This window comes from Pyrgilauda ruficollis, unplaced genomic scaffold (assembly GCF_017590135.1).
Source record: "Pyrgilauda ruficollis isolate IOZ18807 unplaced genomic scaffold, ASM1759013v1 scaffold188, whole genome shotgun sequence".
In the NCBI taxonomy this organism is placed as follows: Eukaryota; Metazoa; Chordata; class Aves; order Passeriformes; family Passeridae; genus Pyrgilauda; species Pyrgilauda ruficollis.
Genome location: NW_024517873.1, coordinates 439840 through 454455, shown reverse-complemented (window position 1 = coordinate 454455; position 14616 = coordinate 439840). Strand labels below are relative to the sequence as shown.

Below are 14616 nucleotides of genomic sequence, written 5' to 3'. Positions count from 1 at the left end.
GGCGGCGGGAGCGGGAGGGGAGCGGGGCCGGGTTGGAACTGCCCCGCTCCGGCTGGCGGCGGCGGATCCCCGGGGTCCCCTGGGCTGGGGACGGGCTGTCGCCCCGACGGGCGGGTGCCTGGAATGTGCTGCTGGAACCCCGGTGCGCTGGGGATCCCCCAGGAGTGCCGGGAACCCCTAAGGTTGGGGATGCTGGTGGACTCCCAGGGCGCTGGGGAACTGCAGGGCTCAGGGTTCTGGGGACTCCCTGGGGTCCTGGGGACCTCTTTAGGCTGGGTGTGCTGCGGGTTCCCCGGGTGGTGGGACATGGCACCCCGGGCTGCTGCAGGCCGCTCTGGGGTGCTGGAGGGCACAGGAGTGCTCGGGGCTCGGGGTGCTCCTGCGTGCACATGGAGATCCCCCTCGGGGCTGTGCACGGTGCTGTGTGTGTACCTCGGCTTACCTGGGCTTCCCGCGTGTAAATTTAGTTTGATCCGAGCCCCTCCTCACAGCAGGACAAGCCCAGGCCGTCGCTGCTGATGCAGCCCCGAGGGAATCCGGAGGTGTTGGAAGGTGCTGCTGGGCAGCAAGGAAAGGGGTTGATGTTCTCTAGTGAAGCTGTCGGGAGCCTGTAGTGCTGTAGGTGTGAGCGGGCTGGTAGAGCTGATCTCCTCGTGGGTGAGTCTGTGTGTGGACTCTACACCTGTTGTGTGTGAGCTCAGGGAGGTCCCTGAGGGGCTGGAGTGGGTGCAGAGCCTGGGCGGCCCTTTGGCCTCCCAGCCAACCGAGTCATCGATGACGACAACTCCAGTCCAACCCTGAAATTAGGCTGTTGAGATGATAATTTCCCTTTCTCTCCCTGGGTCAGCATTGTGCACTCACCCACCTGGATTCAGCTCCTCCAGGAGCAGCTCCAGCATAGACAGCATGGCCACTTTGGCCTGGGCAAATAGGCACAGGCTCTCCCATACAGCCCTGCAGCAGGGAACAGGGACAGGAAGGTGTCGTGAGCCCTGGATACCTATTGCTGCACCCAGCCACAGTGCTGGCAGGTAACACTGCAGGTGACAGGCACGTGTGACAGCTGACTGTGTGAGGAGCCGGGATCCTGGCAGGCTGCTGGCAGTGGAGGAAGCCGTGTGCTTGCTCAGTGGTTTCCCTTTAACTTTGGAACAGCCTCAGTTCCAAGCTTCAGGGCTTATCGCCTGCTCAGCTACGAGGGAAGCATGCCTGGCTGAGATAAATCAAGCTGTGCTGGCCAGGGCGGCTCTGGACTCTGTTCTTCTCACATTCCTCATGACCTCAGTATTTTGGCTCAGGAGGAGAGCCAGGGAGAACCCTCTCTGTGTCCAGCGCTGGCCCTGCCGGTGGAGCGGCTCGGGCTGCGCTGCAGCAGGTGGTTGAACCAGGCTGAGGGCTGCTACAGCTGTGGCCCCGGGGAAGAAAAGGGCCCAAAGGTCTCAAGCTTTAGGAACAGCTCTCCCAGACCTCTCCTCTGCCAGTGCAGGAGCTTGGGAACCCTAAGGGGAAATTGTCCCATGAGGCCAGGGGTCACAAGGTGCTGCCTGCAGCTGGGGCTGGGGCAGGAGGCCCGGGTGGTACCTGGGCTGTGCCAAGGTGCCCAGCCTCCCTCATTCCTGACATGACTTCTGATTGTAATTGTGCAGAGCAGCGCCAGTTTTGGCCCCAAGTTTCCCATATTTGCATTGGTACAACAGCATGAGGGGAAAATACAGGTGTGAGCTGAAGCTGCTGAAAATCAGCCTTTGGCACCAAAGTGGCTGGTATAATTTGCCCCAGCAAGACTTCAGCCCAGATGGAGGGTGGCTGCCTGTGTGGTGCCATGGTTGTGGCAGCCAGGTCAGGCTGTGCTGACAGTGGCTGGACCATGGGTGTGGGGACTCAACCTGCTGCACACTGGGACCATCTGCCCCCACTTGTCCAATCCAGCCCCACACCTCTTCCCTAGCCCAGGGACAGTTTGCACAGCCCGAGGAGCCTGGGGGATGTTTGCTCCTTGGAGGAGGGTTTGAACACCATGGGGTCCGTGGGGCCACTTGAACATGGTTGGTAGCTGGCAGGTCCCATTATCATTTTTGGGGCTGGGTGAAGACAGAAACTTGTGCTCTGGTCCAGCCCTGTCAGACCAAAAGAAATGGGGTCTGGAAGCAGTGGGAGAATGTCCCCCACAGTTGGGATGCAGCTGCAGACATTGGCTGAAGGGGCCATAGGAGGTGGCAGGTGACGAGCAGCCTGTCCCCAGCTCAGTGGAGGGGACACCAGAGCAGTGCTGATGCAAAGGGCACCTTTGCTGCTGGAGTGGTGTGGGAGGTCTCCAGGCCTTGGCAGAGGAGGCTTTTCCTGTCCCCAGGCAGGACAATACCCAGGCTGGGCGGCGGAAGGGAGCTGCCGGCCACTTCCTCCTGAGGAAACGCTCCCGCTGGCTCTGGCTCCTGTTGCTCTCTCTTCCTTTTTGATTTACAACGTGTGTGGAGCCCAGCGGGAAGTTTGTCCTGGCCCCAGTACTGTTTAATTACCTGCAGCAAGGGCCATGCAGAGGAGGAAGCCAAACTCTTCCCAGGGTGGGAGGGATTAGAGGAGGTGGGGGATGTGTGGACCCTCCTGGGCATGAAGCCAGCAGCTTGGGAATGGTGGATGCCAGCATGGAGCTGGGACGTTACCAGGGAGGTGGAATGGGTGCCTGCTCGAAGGTGGGATGATTCCAAGGGAGGTGGAATTTGGGATGTGTATTGGCTGTCGGTGGGTAGGCAGAGGAGTGGGTGAGCCCCAAAATCTGTCCTGGTGGCTAGTGGGAAGTGTTTTATCTCTGCCCAGTTGGACTCTGTGCCCAGCCTAAGCCTGGCCTGGTGCTGCCTCAGCTGCTCTGCTCCACAGGGTCAGGGGGAACGAGGGCTGGTGGCTGCAGGGCTGGGGAATGGCTGCAGCATCGGCCTGAGGGGCAGACGTGGGTGTTTCTGTGCAGCCAAGGCCAGATCCTGCGCCGCTCCCTGGGCAGCTCTGAGCCTCAGCTTCCCTAAGGGCTGTGCCCAAGCCACCATTCCTCTGTGGCATTTCTCCTCCCCTGCTTTCTTCTGAAAATAGCCCAGTGCCAAATGCTTTGCCCACCAACAGCTGCTCAGCCCTATGGCCACCTGTGCTCCATGGGCACAGCCATTGGAACTCTGGTGCTGTGCACAGCAGCAATGGGTGCTCCCAAGGTGCTGTTGTCCCATCCTGCTCCTGCCAGGAGCACTTCACACCTGGGCTCCAGCATCCAGATGCTGCCAGATGTTGCAGCAGGTCCTAGATCAGTGCTCACAGCTGGTCGCACCCCCAGCCATGAGCTCACTTCTGGACCACAGCCGTATCCTCTTGGCCCTCCTCCAGTGTGTCCATGCCTGGCTCCTGGGAAAACCAGGCTCCCATTTCATTCCCCTCTTCCTTATCCCACATTATGGATAGGGGAAAGCAGTCAGGTCCCACCTGGGGGCCATTGGCCCCTCAGGACATTCCTGAGGCCTTGTGGGGCACCCTGGATGGCAAGAATGGGCATCACACCCGGCACTGACAGGTGCTGGCAGCTCCCTGCAGTCACGTGCCTTTGCCAAAGCATTGTTTCCCTTTATCCAAAGCAAACTTCACACTGAGTATTGCACCTATACAGGTTTCAGCCTCTCTTTTTTTCTGGCCTGCTCCCACTGTATGGCCAAGCTCCAACTCGTGACCCTCAGAGCTGGCAGCACGGCCATCCCAGCTGAGCTGTGGAGCATTCCTTAAATGTACAAACAATCCTGGCGCCACAGGCAGCACCACACTCGCCCAGCCACCGGCTCCAATGTCAGCCCTGGGCTGGGGGGAGCCAGGGGACCTGGCAAATGGCAGGGGGCAGCCACAGGGCTCTCCTCGGGTGGGGCTCAGGGCTGTGTGGCTGCCTGGGGCTCACCAGCCCTGCGATCACAGGGTTTGGCTGGACGTGGTCTCGTTGCAGGTTGATGGTCTTCTGGTCAGCAGCATTCTGGGAAGAAGATGGCTCAGCCAGCACCCCTGAACCAGAACCTCCCAGGTAAAGAGACCAGGATTGTCACCAGGTAGTGACAGCGGAAGGGGTGCAAGGGGGGTGGCAGGGCTGAGCTGTCCTGTCTCATGCCAGTGGAGTTCCTCACTCCAGCACAACCCTGACATGGACTGTGTGCCCTGTGATACTCTAGGGCACCGAGGGTGCTGGACACAGACACATCGCACATCATGGAGGAGACGGGCCTGCAGGCTGTAAATTCCAGTATAACCCAGTTAGAAAAGCCATCCTGTCTCCACTAACCATCCCTTCTTCTCTTGCAGATCTTGGGGGCCCGTTCTTGTATCGGGACCAGGACGATGGAGAGAAGAGCTCGTATTCTGTGGAAACCCCTTACGGCTTCCTGCTGGACCTTGATTTCCTGAAATACGTTGATGATATTGAAAGTGGCCAAACACTCAAGAAAGTGCCACTGCCTCGCAGGGTGAAAGGGTCCCGTCCACCGCCCAGCACGCTGCGCAGCCCCAGCAGCCACACCAGCGCCTGGACCTCCACCGAGTCCCTCACCTCCACGGCCAGCGAGGAGGGCAGGACTGCGTTGCTGCTGTCCCCTCACGGCCGAGCACCCCTGGAGCCTGCGAGCAAGCCAACCTCCCACCCCATCTCACCGCCGCCTGTACGGCTGCTCCCACCTCCCACCCGCAAGTGCCTCGTGCCAAACCCTCGGGTGGAGAAAACCTTGCTGGAGACAAGCAGGAGGCTGGAGCAGGAGCAGGGCCGTTTGCAGGATATTGGTGGTCCCTCCCACACTGGCCTGCCGGGTGCCCTGGGCCAGCCACCCCACTGGGTGCCAGTGGGCACCGAGGGCCAGGCAGGCTGGGGCCGGGTGAGCCCTGGCAGCTCGGGGCGCAGCACTCCAGCTGCAGGGCTCGGCACGGCCCCGCTGCAGCACGTGCGGGAGCAGATGGCTGCAGCCCTGCGACAGCTCCGGGACCTGGAGGAGCAGGTGAAAACCATCCCACTCCTGGAGATGCAGATCTGCGAGTTGAAGAGGGAGAAGGCAAAGTTGCTGGAGAAGCTGTCGGCAGAGCCTGGCGAGGCATTGTATCACCCCTCTGGCTCTGAGGCAGGGGCAGGGGCTGAGGAAGCACCCCGTACAGGGCCAGAGAGTGAAGCAGAGCCAGGGAAGGGGCGAACGAGCAAAATTGCAGAGCTGAGGAAGCTGACAGAGAAGCTGGCTGTGCCAGAGCGGAACATCAGGGCTTGGCCAGGCAAGAGCCCCAGGGTGGCTGAGAGGCCGTGCCGCTCTGTAGCAGTGGGTGAGGATCGGGCCATGACAGATGCCGTCTTCTACTACCGGTCGCAGCAAGAGAGTGGGGACACGCCAGACAGTGGCACACAGGGACGCAGGGATGTGGCTGTCTGGGTGATAGAGTCCTCGCTGGGGCTGGCCACTGAGGCAGAGCGGGAGCTGGAGCTGCTGCAGCAGACGATAGGGCACCAGAAGGAGGTAATCACCCTGATGGAGGGGCACCTGCAGGAGGCCACGCGGGAGCTGGAGGAGCTGCGGCTGGAGGTGTGCGCCCGCCGGCCCCGCGGGCAGGTGGACAAGGAGGTGATGGCCATGCCGCAGGTGGCTGAGGCACTGGTGGAGGCTGTGGTAGTAACACAGAGCCGGGCAGCTGGTGACCCCCCAAAGACAGTGGAGGCAGGTGTGGAGTGCTGTCCCCCAACCTCCTGTGTCGCTGTGGGCTGCCGCCCTGACGGGCGGGACGTGGCAGTTGGACCCGATTCAGCTGCCAGCTGCGATGACAAGGGCAGCCAGACAGATGTGGGCAGCGCTGTCCTGGCAGGAGAGGAGAAGGAGCCCGGTGTGGGTGAGGTGATGGAGCCTGGCCTGGGTGATGGCCCGAGCAGCCCCTCAGCGCCAGGTGCAGGAGCAACGGCGGGGATGTGCCCAGACAGCCAAGGCCCTGGGCCAGCTGTGCTGGAGACAGCACACAGCAACTGGGACCCAGCCCCAGCACAGGACAGTGGAGCTGCCCCAAGCCCTGCAGCCGGTGAGTGTCACCAGGGATGATGCCAGGGTCTGGGTTGGAATGTTCCTGCAGGAAGGGAGAGGAGGGCCTTGTTGGGGACAGTGCCTGCAGGGCCAATGCTGCCCATGCTCCAGCAGTTGCCCATGTCCCTTCCATGCCCGCCCGGGGGTCTAGTGTGTTTGGGGTGCTTGGCTAGCTCCAGAAGTAACTGTTTACAAGAGCACGTAGTGACAGGACAAGGGGGAGTGGTTTCAAAATGACAGTAGGTTTAGATTAGATATTTGGAAAAATTCCTTACTGTGAAGTGGTGATGCCCTGGCACAGGTTACTTAGAGAAGTTGTGGATGTCCCATCCCTGGAAGTGTTTGAGGCCAGGTTGGGTGGAGCTCTGAGCAAGCTGGTCTAGGGGAAGGTGTCCCTGACCATGGCAGTGGAGTCGAAATGAGATGGTTTGTAAGGTTTCCTCTAACCCAGACCATTCCATGATTCTAAAATTCTATGATTCTTGCTCACTGGCCCTTGACATCCATCTCTTTCCCTGTAGGAGCCCTGAAGTCCATCATGAAGAAACGGGATGGTCCTCCCCGGAGTGAGGCAGAGGGCAGCAAGAAGAGCCTGCAGTTTGTGGGAGTGCTGAACGGAGAGTATGTGCTCAGGGGCTCCTGCCACCCCTGTGAGCCAGTCCTGGTCCCCTACATCCCTGTCCTGGGCTAGGGCCAGTGGCAGGGCCTGAAGGGGGCCAGACTGGTGCTGTGTTGCCACTGAGCATCCTCCCTCTGTGCAGGTATGAGAGCACTTCCAGTGAGGAGGAGGAAGAAGGCAACAGCTCCTCTGAGAAGGCTTCGGCCGACAGCTCCAACAGTTCAGAGCAGGGAGACACCGAAACCTCAGAAGAGGAGGCCGGGGAAGGCACGTGCGAGCCCAGACTGGAGTGCAAGGGGACTGATGTGACCCTGCTGGAGCCCCCCGAGGTGAAGGAAAAGTAAGTGCCAGTGGAGAAGGCTCCCTGCTCCCTGGCCCTGGTCAGCTGGGAGCCATGGCACTGGCCCTGCCAGCTCGGGGCATCTGCCCCAATTTCAGTGCTGCCAGTGGGAAAAACCCATTCAGCTGCAGAGACCATTCATCAGGAAACAATCCTTCCAGTTTCTTGGGTCTGCTAAGGAAAGGATGAGAGGCCCCAAATGCTTCTTTGCTGCAGAAGATAGTTTAGCGTGGGACAAAAAAAACAACAGCCTTCAATAGCATTTTTCAACAAAAGGAAAAAATGTGGCCTAAGAATGGCGAATCATGCCCGAGCACATCCATATAAGGCTCTGTTCTATGGAGGTTTGCAGAGGCTGAAGCAGCCAGGGTGCAGCCACCGGGCTGGAGGTTGCACCCTGGGGACCTTGTGGAGAGTTACAGCACTGCAGAGCTCATAGGTTTGGTGGGGTGGTGCAGCCCCACACCGGGAACATCCTCATGCTCTCCACAGGTTCGAGCTGAGCCCCAGGATGAGGGAGGCCTGCCTCATTGTCAAGACCCACCTGGGCCACCCAGGTGCTGCCAAGAGCAAAGAGGTGGTGAGTGGAGCACTGGGGTGGGATGGCTTGCCCAGCCCCTGCCAACATCCCCCAGAGCTGGCCCTACTTAGAGAGGGGCCAGCAAAGCCTGGCTCAGCACCTCCCTCAAAATACAGCCCTTTGCTCCAGGTTTTGTCCAGAAACTCCAAAAACCACGTGGACTCAGCTCAGGCCGTGCCCAGCATGGGTTTGGGCAGTTCAGGGTCCTGCCTTCACCCACCCCCTCTGGAGCAGGGATTCTGCTCCCTGCCACCTGGGCTGGCAGCAGGGGGTGGGTGCCAGGGTGTGAGGGCATGCAGAGGCTTAAGGGGAGCTCAGCCCCTCTCTGCCCACAGCTCGCCAGCAGCAGCCTGGTCCTTCAGGAGTGGTTCCGTCTGTCCAGCCAAAAGTCGTCCATCCCTGACACGGTTGCCAACCACCTCCTGGCCTTTGCAGAGGTCTCACCGGCTCTCCTGGCCCACGTGGTGAACCTGGCAGACGGGAATGGCAACACAGCCCTGCACTACAGTGTCTCCCACTCCAACTTCCACATTGTGTGGCTGCTGCTGGATACGGGTCAGTGCCCCCCAGCCCCAGAAACATCCCCTGGCCACCATCCCACTGTATCCCAGGTCATGTCCTGGCCCTGTCAGCACAGGGGAAAGGCATTGGCAGCAGAGGGGTGAGGAGAGCTGCCCTGGGCTGTATCTGTTCATAGGTGTGGGGGTCACCCCAGCCCGTTTGGGAACCCAGATTGCATGGGGGAGACCCATCAGCAGTTCTGTGCCTGTGGGAAGGTTCACAGCACCCTGGGCAGGACTGTGAGGGGGAGCCAGGCACGTGGCGTGGTCCATGTCTCCCACCAGCCCTGCAGCATCCCGAGTCCCCTCTGCCCACTCCCACAGGGATCTGTAATGTGGACCACCAGAACAAAGCTGGGTACACCGCCCTGATGCTGGCAGCACTGGCAGCCGTTGAGCAGGAGGAGGACATGAACGTGGTCAGGAGGCTTTTCAGCATGGGCAACGTCAACGCCAAGGCCAGCCAGGTTGGTGCAGTCTGAGGACCACCACATCCTGAACCTCCCACCCCCAGGCAGATGCCAGAGCCACACTCAGCTCTTCCAAGGGCAGGACAATTACTCCAAAACCTGGAGGTGCCAGTGCTTGGGGAGGGCATCATTTTAGGAGCTCCTCCTGCCTGGCAGCAGGGCTGTCTCAGCAGTGGTCCTGTGGTGTGGGGACAAGTGGGTAGCACAGCGGGGGCAGCCTGGCAGCGTCCCTTCCTTGCAGGCTGGCCAGACGGCGCTGATGTTGGCTGTCAGCCACGGCCGGCAGGAGATGGTGGAAGCCCTGCTCGCCTGCGGGGCCGATGTGAACCTGCAGGACGAGGAGGGCTCGACCGCGCTGATGTGTGCCTGCGAGCACGGCCGCCTGGAGACCGTGAAGCTGCTGCTGGCTCAGCCCACCTGCAACATCTCCATCGTGGACAGTGTAAGGTTCTGCCACTGGGCCTGGGCAGCCCACATTATGTCCTGTCCCCAAAGCCCTTTCTGCATGCTCTCCCTTGCTTTCTAGGACGGTAACAATGCTGTTGCCATCGCGCTGGAGGCCGGTCACAGTGACATCGCTGCGCTCCTCTACGCCCACCTGAACAGCACGAAGGCGCAGGTACCCGTGAGTACCACACCACTCCCCAGGGGAGGGAAAGGGCTGAGACACAGATGAGTGTCTCCAGGAACAGGTTGCAGGAGCAAGAGCAGAGCATTTCAGGTGCCATGTGCTCAGAACAGCCCTGCTAGCCCTGACCAGGAGTCACTGGAGGGGTCTCAGGTGACTATTCTCTTTGCAGCAGGGGACTTCACCAACAGCCACAAAGAGCCCTGGGAATCCAAAGAAACCAAATTAGAGTGACCTTGGGATCCAGCCAGGGACCACCATCAGCACTGGGCTGTGATTCACATCCCCTCACCTGCCACCTCTCTGTGCCAAACCGCTCTCTGCAGCTTTAGTCCTGTCACAAGCACCATCCCTGGGCCTCCCTCACCTGCCTCCTTCACTGGATGCAGCCCACACGTGGCCACCTCACCACCAAGTGACTGCAGCCAAGTGACTTCGGGGCAGGACATGCAGGGAGCAGAAGCCACCCCATCCCCTCTGCTCCCTGCCATGACCACCGGAGCTGTGCCACCTCTGAGCCCTCAACATGGAGGAACAGCAGAGAACCAACTCAGCAGAAACAGCACCCGGTTTGTGCTCTCTGGCAGCTCCGAGAAGGCAGCAGTGCCAGTGAAGAAGGCAGGAGGGCACGTGACAGGTCCTGGCCCCAGCAGGGACACTGTGCCCTGCAGGCACATCCTGTACAGCAATGGGAGAGGGAATGCTGCCTTGGACAGGGGCTGGGACTATTTCCAGACTCAAATACTTGCCCTTCTTTTCTGGCATTTCCTTTCCTGGCTGAAATCTGATTTTTTTCCTCTTTTCAAGCACATGCATACAAAGCAAAAAAATTATATTGCTTGGCCAAGGGATGAAGTTCAACATGAAATCACTTGGGATTTTATTTGCTCAATGGAAGCAAAACCTCTGAGCAGTCAGGGTTGCAGCCAAGTGACAAAAGGGGCTGAGGATGCATTTGGGGACTAAATCTGCCTATCTTATAACCCTCAAGGGGAGCAGGTCCTTCTCCCAGGGAACAGAGACCAATTACCTCCTAAACACTTCCCCAATTAGCCAGTCCCACAGACTGTGCAGACAGCCAGAGCCTACAGCAAAGTCCCTCTCTGCCCACTTTCCATCCCAAAAGGGAGGAGAGCAGCTGAAGATAGCACCAAGAAAAAACACAAGGGCCAGAAGAGCTCAGAGCACACACGTGGAGGCTGCAAAGGGGAACATGTATGTCAGAGAACGTGTCTGTGTAAGTGTGTCAGCACCGTGTGGGGTAGGAGCAGGGTAAGGACAAGGACCAGGAGGAAGAATGGTATTGCATGGCAATGCAGCTGTGCTCTGAGCCCTTCACAAAGGTAGTGTGTTGTGCCCCCCATCCCTGCTCCTTGGCCCACCCTTCCCACTTCTGCCCCTGCCTGAGCTGCTCTGAGCTGGGGAGCCCCACAGCCCTCTGCAGAAACTTGCTCTCAGCTTTGCACTGGAGTTAATATACAGCGCTTGCTGCCACTCCCTAATACACTACTCTGTTTACTTGTATTTTAATACTGATGTTTATTTTTAAGATATAAATAAAATTTAAAGTTATTTTGAAATATTACTGTGACATCTGCAGTCTCTTGCCTTCTTGTCTGGCTCACAACAAACCCTGCAAGAGCTGCAGCAGAGGCACAGCCCCCGACCTGAGCAGGTGACCCCACATTCCAAGTCATTCACTGCAAGTTTATGCACTGGCCACATCCCTCAGTCTGGTTTTCTTCCTGCTGAAGTGTCCCAGGCAGCTGCAGGGGTGTCTTTGCCCATTTCTTTCTGCAGCCCTGCACCACCCCTGGTTCTCTGTGGTGCTGATGTTACACAGCATCCATACAGGGCAATCACCGGACCAAGTGTGGAGATGCAAAGTGCCTCCTCCTCAGGTGGACAGGGACCAGGCTGACCCCACAGGGAGATCCCAAAAGCTCTCTAAGCCACTCTGAGCAAGTCACCCAGCACTGAGGGCTGGCAGGGGCCAGAGCAAACACTCTTGGGTAACTGATGAAGCTGTGGGGGAATGAACAGCAGCCACAGAACTGAACCCTGAGAGGACTTCTGGCACACACAACCAGATCTGAGCTCTGCTGCGTCACACAAGCCAGGGAGCACAGCCTTGTGCCAATTCTCTGAAACTGAAACCCCCAAAGAATCACAATCTACATCAAGCAACAACACAAACACAAGGGCTTTCTCCATGGCACAAACTCCTCACATCATGTTGCCCATGAGCTGCCCAGGGCACAACTAAAACTGGCAGAAAGGACAAATCCCACAAACACTCTAACATCAGCCCTACAACAATCCTCAGTGCCCACTCCAGTCCAACATAATGCACATCTGCCCCAGCAGTGCTCTGCTCAGCTTTAGGACACCCAAACCCTCAGTCACACCTGCCACTGAACTGCCTCAGTCAAGCTCAGGACCCTGTAGACAAAACCCACTCCCATCAGAGACCATACATGAGAGGCTACAGATCTGACTGCCCAAACACACCACAAACCTGGACCACTCTATAAGCAGATAAAAAATGCCAATCCTTAAAAACCTGCCCTTGAACCAGCAGTTTTAAGGCTCATTCTAAACTTTTCAGCCCTACTTTTGATTTATGTAATACCCTAAAACAACACATCTTGCTAAGTGATTTTGTGGTGGAAAGGAAATCCAAAGAAAGTGAGATGGAGTAGTCAGCAGGAGTGACAAGCACTTGCTCTCTGTGGGTGACTGCCAGGGAAGTCAGCAAGTAGGTGTATTTATGGCAGCATTCACTGAGCAGTTTACTGAGAACAGACAGACAGAAGCAGCAGGCTGTTGCTTTGAAAGCTGGTACCAAGCCTGACTTTCAACTTGTCTTTAATTCCACTGAGGTCCAGTAAGTTTCCAGTGCCACTTCACCATCACATACAGAAAATTGCTTACCAGGAAAGTCAGGATTAAGGCTACTGTAATCAAAACAATTATTTTCGTTGTGACAGGTCAATAAAGATGCAGTAACAGTGATATTACAATGAAGACACCATGTGTAACCCCAGTAAGAAGCAGGGCATGTTGCTACTGAACCCGAGGAAAGCGGCAGGTGCTCAGGTGTGAGACAAACCAGAGGTGTCGGGTGGCGCTCGATGAGTGAAACCCGGGCAAGGGGCTACTGGAAAAACCCTTTATTGCAGTGACCCGGCTGTCACGCTCCTCCCCACCCGCGCCCCACGGCCGAACGAGATGCGCCAGGCTCCATCCCCGACGGACGATCCGGCAGCAGGAGGGCCGGGTCCAGCTCAGCGCAGCCGCCGGGCCTCGCGCTCCGACTCCAGCAGGGTGAGAACGTCGCCCTCGCGCACCGGCCCCTTCACGTTGCGGATGATGGAGCGGCTCGTGTCGTCCATGAACTCCACACGCACCTGCAGGGCGGGCCCGCGTCAGCCCAGCCGGGCCCGGCCCGCGGCACCGCGCCCGCCCGGCCCCGCCCGCTCACCTGAGTGCACTGCCCCTGAGAGCCGGTCCGGCCCAGCACCTTGGTGACCTGCGGGGACAGAGCGGAGGGTCAGCGCGGTGTCGCAGCGCGGTGTCGCGGCCCGGCGCGGGCCCCAGTACCCACCCTGGCCAGCTTGATGGGCTGCACGCGGCTCGTGTCCATGGCGGCTCCGGGGCGCGGAAAGGGGCGGTGAAACCCCGCGTGGCCTTATATAGCTCCAAGTCTCGCGAGACCCAGCGTTCCGCGCGCGCGCTCCCGGCAACCCCAGCGCCCCTGCCCTTCACCGCGGCCAAGATGGCGACGGCAACTCGTCTGATCCAGCGGCTCCGCAACTTCCTGGCGGGGGTAAGAACAACCCCGGGCTCGGGGCTCCTCTGCCCCGCGGGACGCTGCGCTGCGCCCCCGGCTCCGCGGAGCCTCCGGCGCAGGGCGGCAGCTCCGCCTGAGCTGCTCTGGCCTTGCCTTGCAGCGGGATCTCCAGCCGAAGCTGCAGCTGCGCTACGAGGAGATCGCTAAGAGGTGCCGGGGCCGGGCCGGGCCGCGCGGCGGGCGGGGCGCTGAGCCGCCCCCACCCCGGCCCCGCCGCTGACGCTCGGGTCGTTCTCTGCCTAGGACCCAGCCGCCGCCGCGGCTCCCGGTGGGCCCCAGCCACAAGCTCGCCGATAACTATTACTGCAGCCGGGACGGGCGCCGGGAGTCGCTGCCGCCCGTGGTGGTGGCGGCGGCGCAGAGAACCCTGCCCGCGGGGGCACAGGCCCGCAGGTAGGTCTGACGCGGGCGGAGCTGCGGCGCTGCCGCCGTGGATCGGGGTCAGCCTTGTTCCTGATTTGTACCAGGAGCACAGAACGTGCCCAGCGGCAGTGGGAAGTTATCCAGATTGGCGAAAGAATGTGGAACTGATTATTTGGGTCTATATTTTCCTGCAAATAAGTGAGGCAGAGGACGTTCACTCACTCTGCTTTGGCGATACCCCACCTGGATCACCTGTGTCCAGCTCTGGGGCCTCCAAGAAGGGACCCGTTGCATCGAGTCCAAAGGAAGCCACAGAGATCCTCCGAGGGCTGGAGCCCCTCTACTCTGGAGCCAGGCTGGCAGAGCTGGGGGTGCTCACCTGGACAAGAGAAGGCTCCAGGGAGAGCTCAGAGCCCCTTGCAGGGCCTGAAGGGGCTCCAGGAGAGCTGCAGAGGGACTGGGGACAAGGCCTGGAGGGACAGGACCCAGGGAATGGCTGCCACTGCCAGAGGGCAGGGCTGGATGGGATCTTGGGCAGGAATTGTTCCCTGGCAGGGTGGGCAGGCCCTGGCACAGGGTGCCCAGAGCAGCTGTGTCTGCCCCATCCCTGGAAGTGTTCAAGGCTGAATGGAACTTGGAGCCACTTGGGATGGTGGAAGGTGTCACTGCTTGTGGCAGGGGCTAGAGCGAGGTGGGCGTTAAAGTCCCACTCAATCCAAACCATTCTGGGACTTTTGATTAACAAACACCTCCAGCACTACTTTGCAGCTTGGACTTCTGATGAAATTCAAGTGTGATTTCCAGAGTGTTGCTAAAGCCTCTTCTCTTTCTTCCTTTCTCTACCCCAGTTCAGGCACTGCAGTGACAACAACAGGGAAGAAACCAGTGACACCAGGACCACCACTTAGGAAGTGGGAAATTTCCAGGGACGAGCCCTACTTGTGAGCAGGGAGCGAGCTGAGGCTGTGTGATGGGCACACATGGTTCCAGAGCTGCTCTGATGTGGAGGAGGCTGTGCTAGATGTGGCTCCAGGCTGCTGGAGGGTGCTGATGTCTGATTAATAAATGTATATACAGCTGTGATTACTACCCCCCATTTTGTGTATTTTATTTGATTTATTCAAGTTACTGCTGTTTAATACCAGTG

The 14616-nt window shown here is 59.1% G+C and overlaps 3 protein-coding genes and 1 long non-coding RNA gene across 7 annotated transcripts in view; 2 read left to right on the top strand and 2 right to left on the bottom strand.

Moving 5' to 3' along the window:
• LOC121352388 overlaps positions 1–3487 on the bottom strand; it is a 9982-nt gene extending 6495 nt beyond the window's left edge. The window contains exon 1 of the long non-coding RNA XR_005954924.1: positions 443–3487. This is a non-coding gene — a long non-coding RNA (uncharacterized LOC121352388). The remainder of the gene's footprint in view (positions 1–442) is intronic.
• A 378-nt stretch (positions 3488–3865) lies between these two features.
• Positions 3866–10833, top strand: KANK3 (KN motif and ankyrin repeat domains 3). Of its 4 annotated transcripts, none has more exons than XM_041465281.1 (10): positions 3866–4042; positions 4318–6054; positions 6578–6677; positions 6818–7015; positions 7508–7595; positions 7931–8150; positions 8480–8622; positions 8867–9067; positions 9152–9244; positions 9429–10833. In XM_041465281.1, exons 1-10 carry the CDS (start codon positions 4006–4008, stop codon positions 9480–9482), a joined length of 2871 nt encoding a protein of 956 aa, XP_041321215.1. In that variant the 5' UTR covers positions 3866–4005; the 3' UTR covers positions 9483–10833. The 4 variants fall into 4 exon arrangements, with proteins under 4 accessions (XP_041321215.1, XP_041321214.1, XP_041321213.1 ...); XM_041465280.1 differs by having other exon boundaries at positions 9426–10833; XM_041465279.1 differs by having other exon boundaries at positions 9152–9250.
• Positions 10834–12411: 1578 nt separating this feature from the next.
• RPS28 (ribosomal protein S28) lies at positions 12412–12961 on the bottom strand. Its single transcript, XM_041465287.1, has 3 exons — positions 12861–12961; positions 12738–12785; positions 12412–12663 (listed from the first exon to the last, which is right to left on the bottom strand). The coding sequence occupies exons 1-3, from the start codon at positions 12897–12899 to the stop codon at positions 12541–12543; spliced, it is 210 nt and encodes a 69-aa protein (XP_041321221.1). The 5' UTR covers positions 12900–12961; the 3' UTR covers positions 12412–12540.
• Positions 12962–12963: 2 nt separating this feature from the next.
• On the top strand, positions 12964–14552 carry NDUFA7 (NADH:ubiquinone oxidoreductase subunit A7). Its single transcript, XM_041465286.1, has 4 exons — positions 12964–13082; positions 13207–13256; positions 13350–13499; positions 14318–14552. The coding sequence occupies exons 1-4, from the start codon at positions 13032–13034 to the stop codon at positions 14412–14414; spliced, it is 348 nt and encodes a 115-aa protein (XP_041321220.1). The 5' UTR covers positions 12964–13031; the 3' UTR covers positions 14415–14552.
• The last annotated feature ends 64 nt before the right edge of the window (positions 14553–14616 follow it).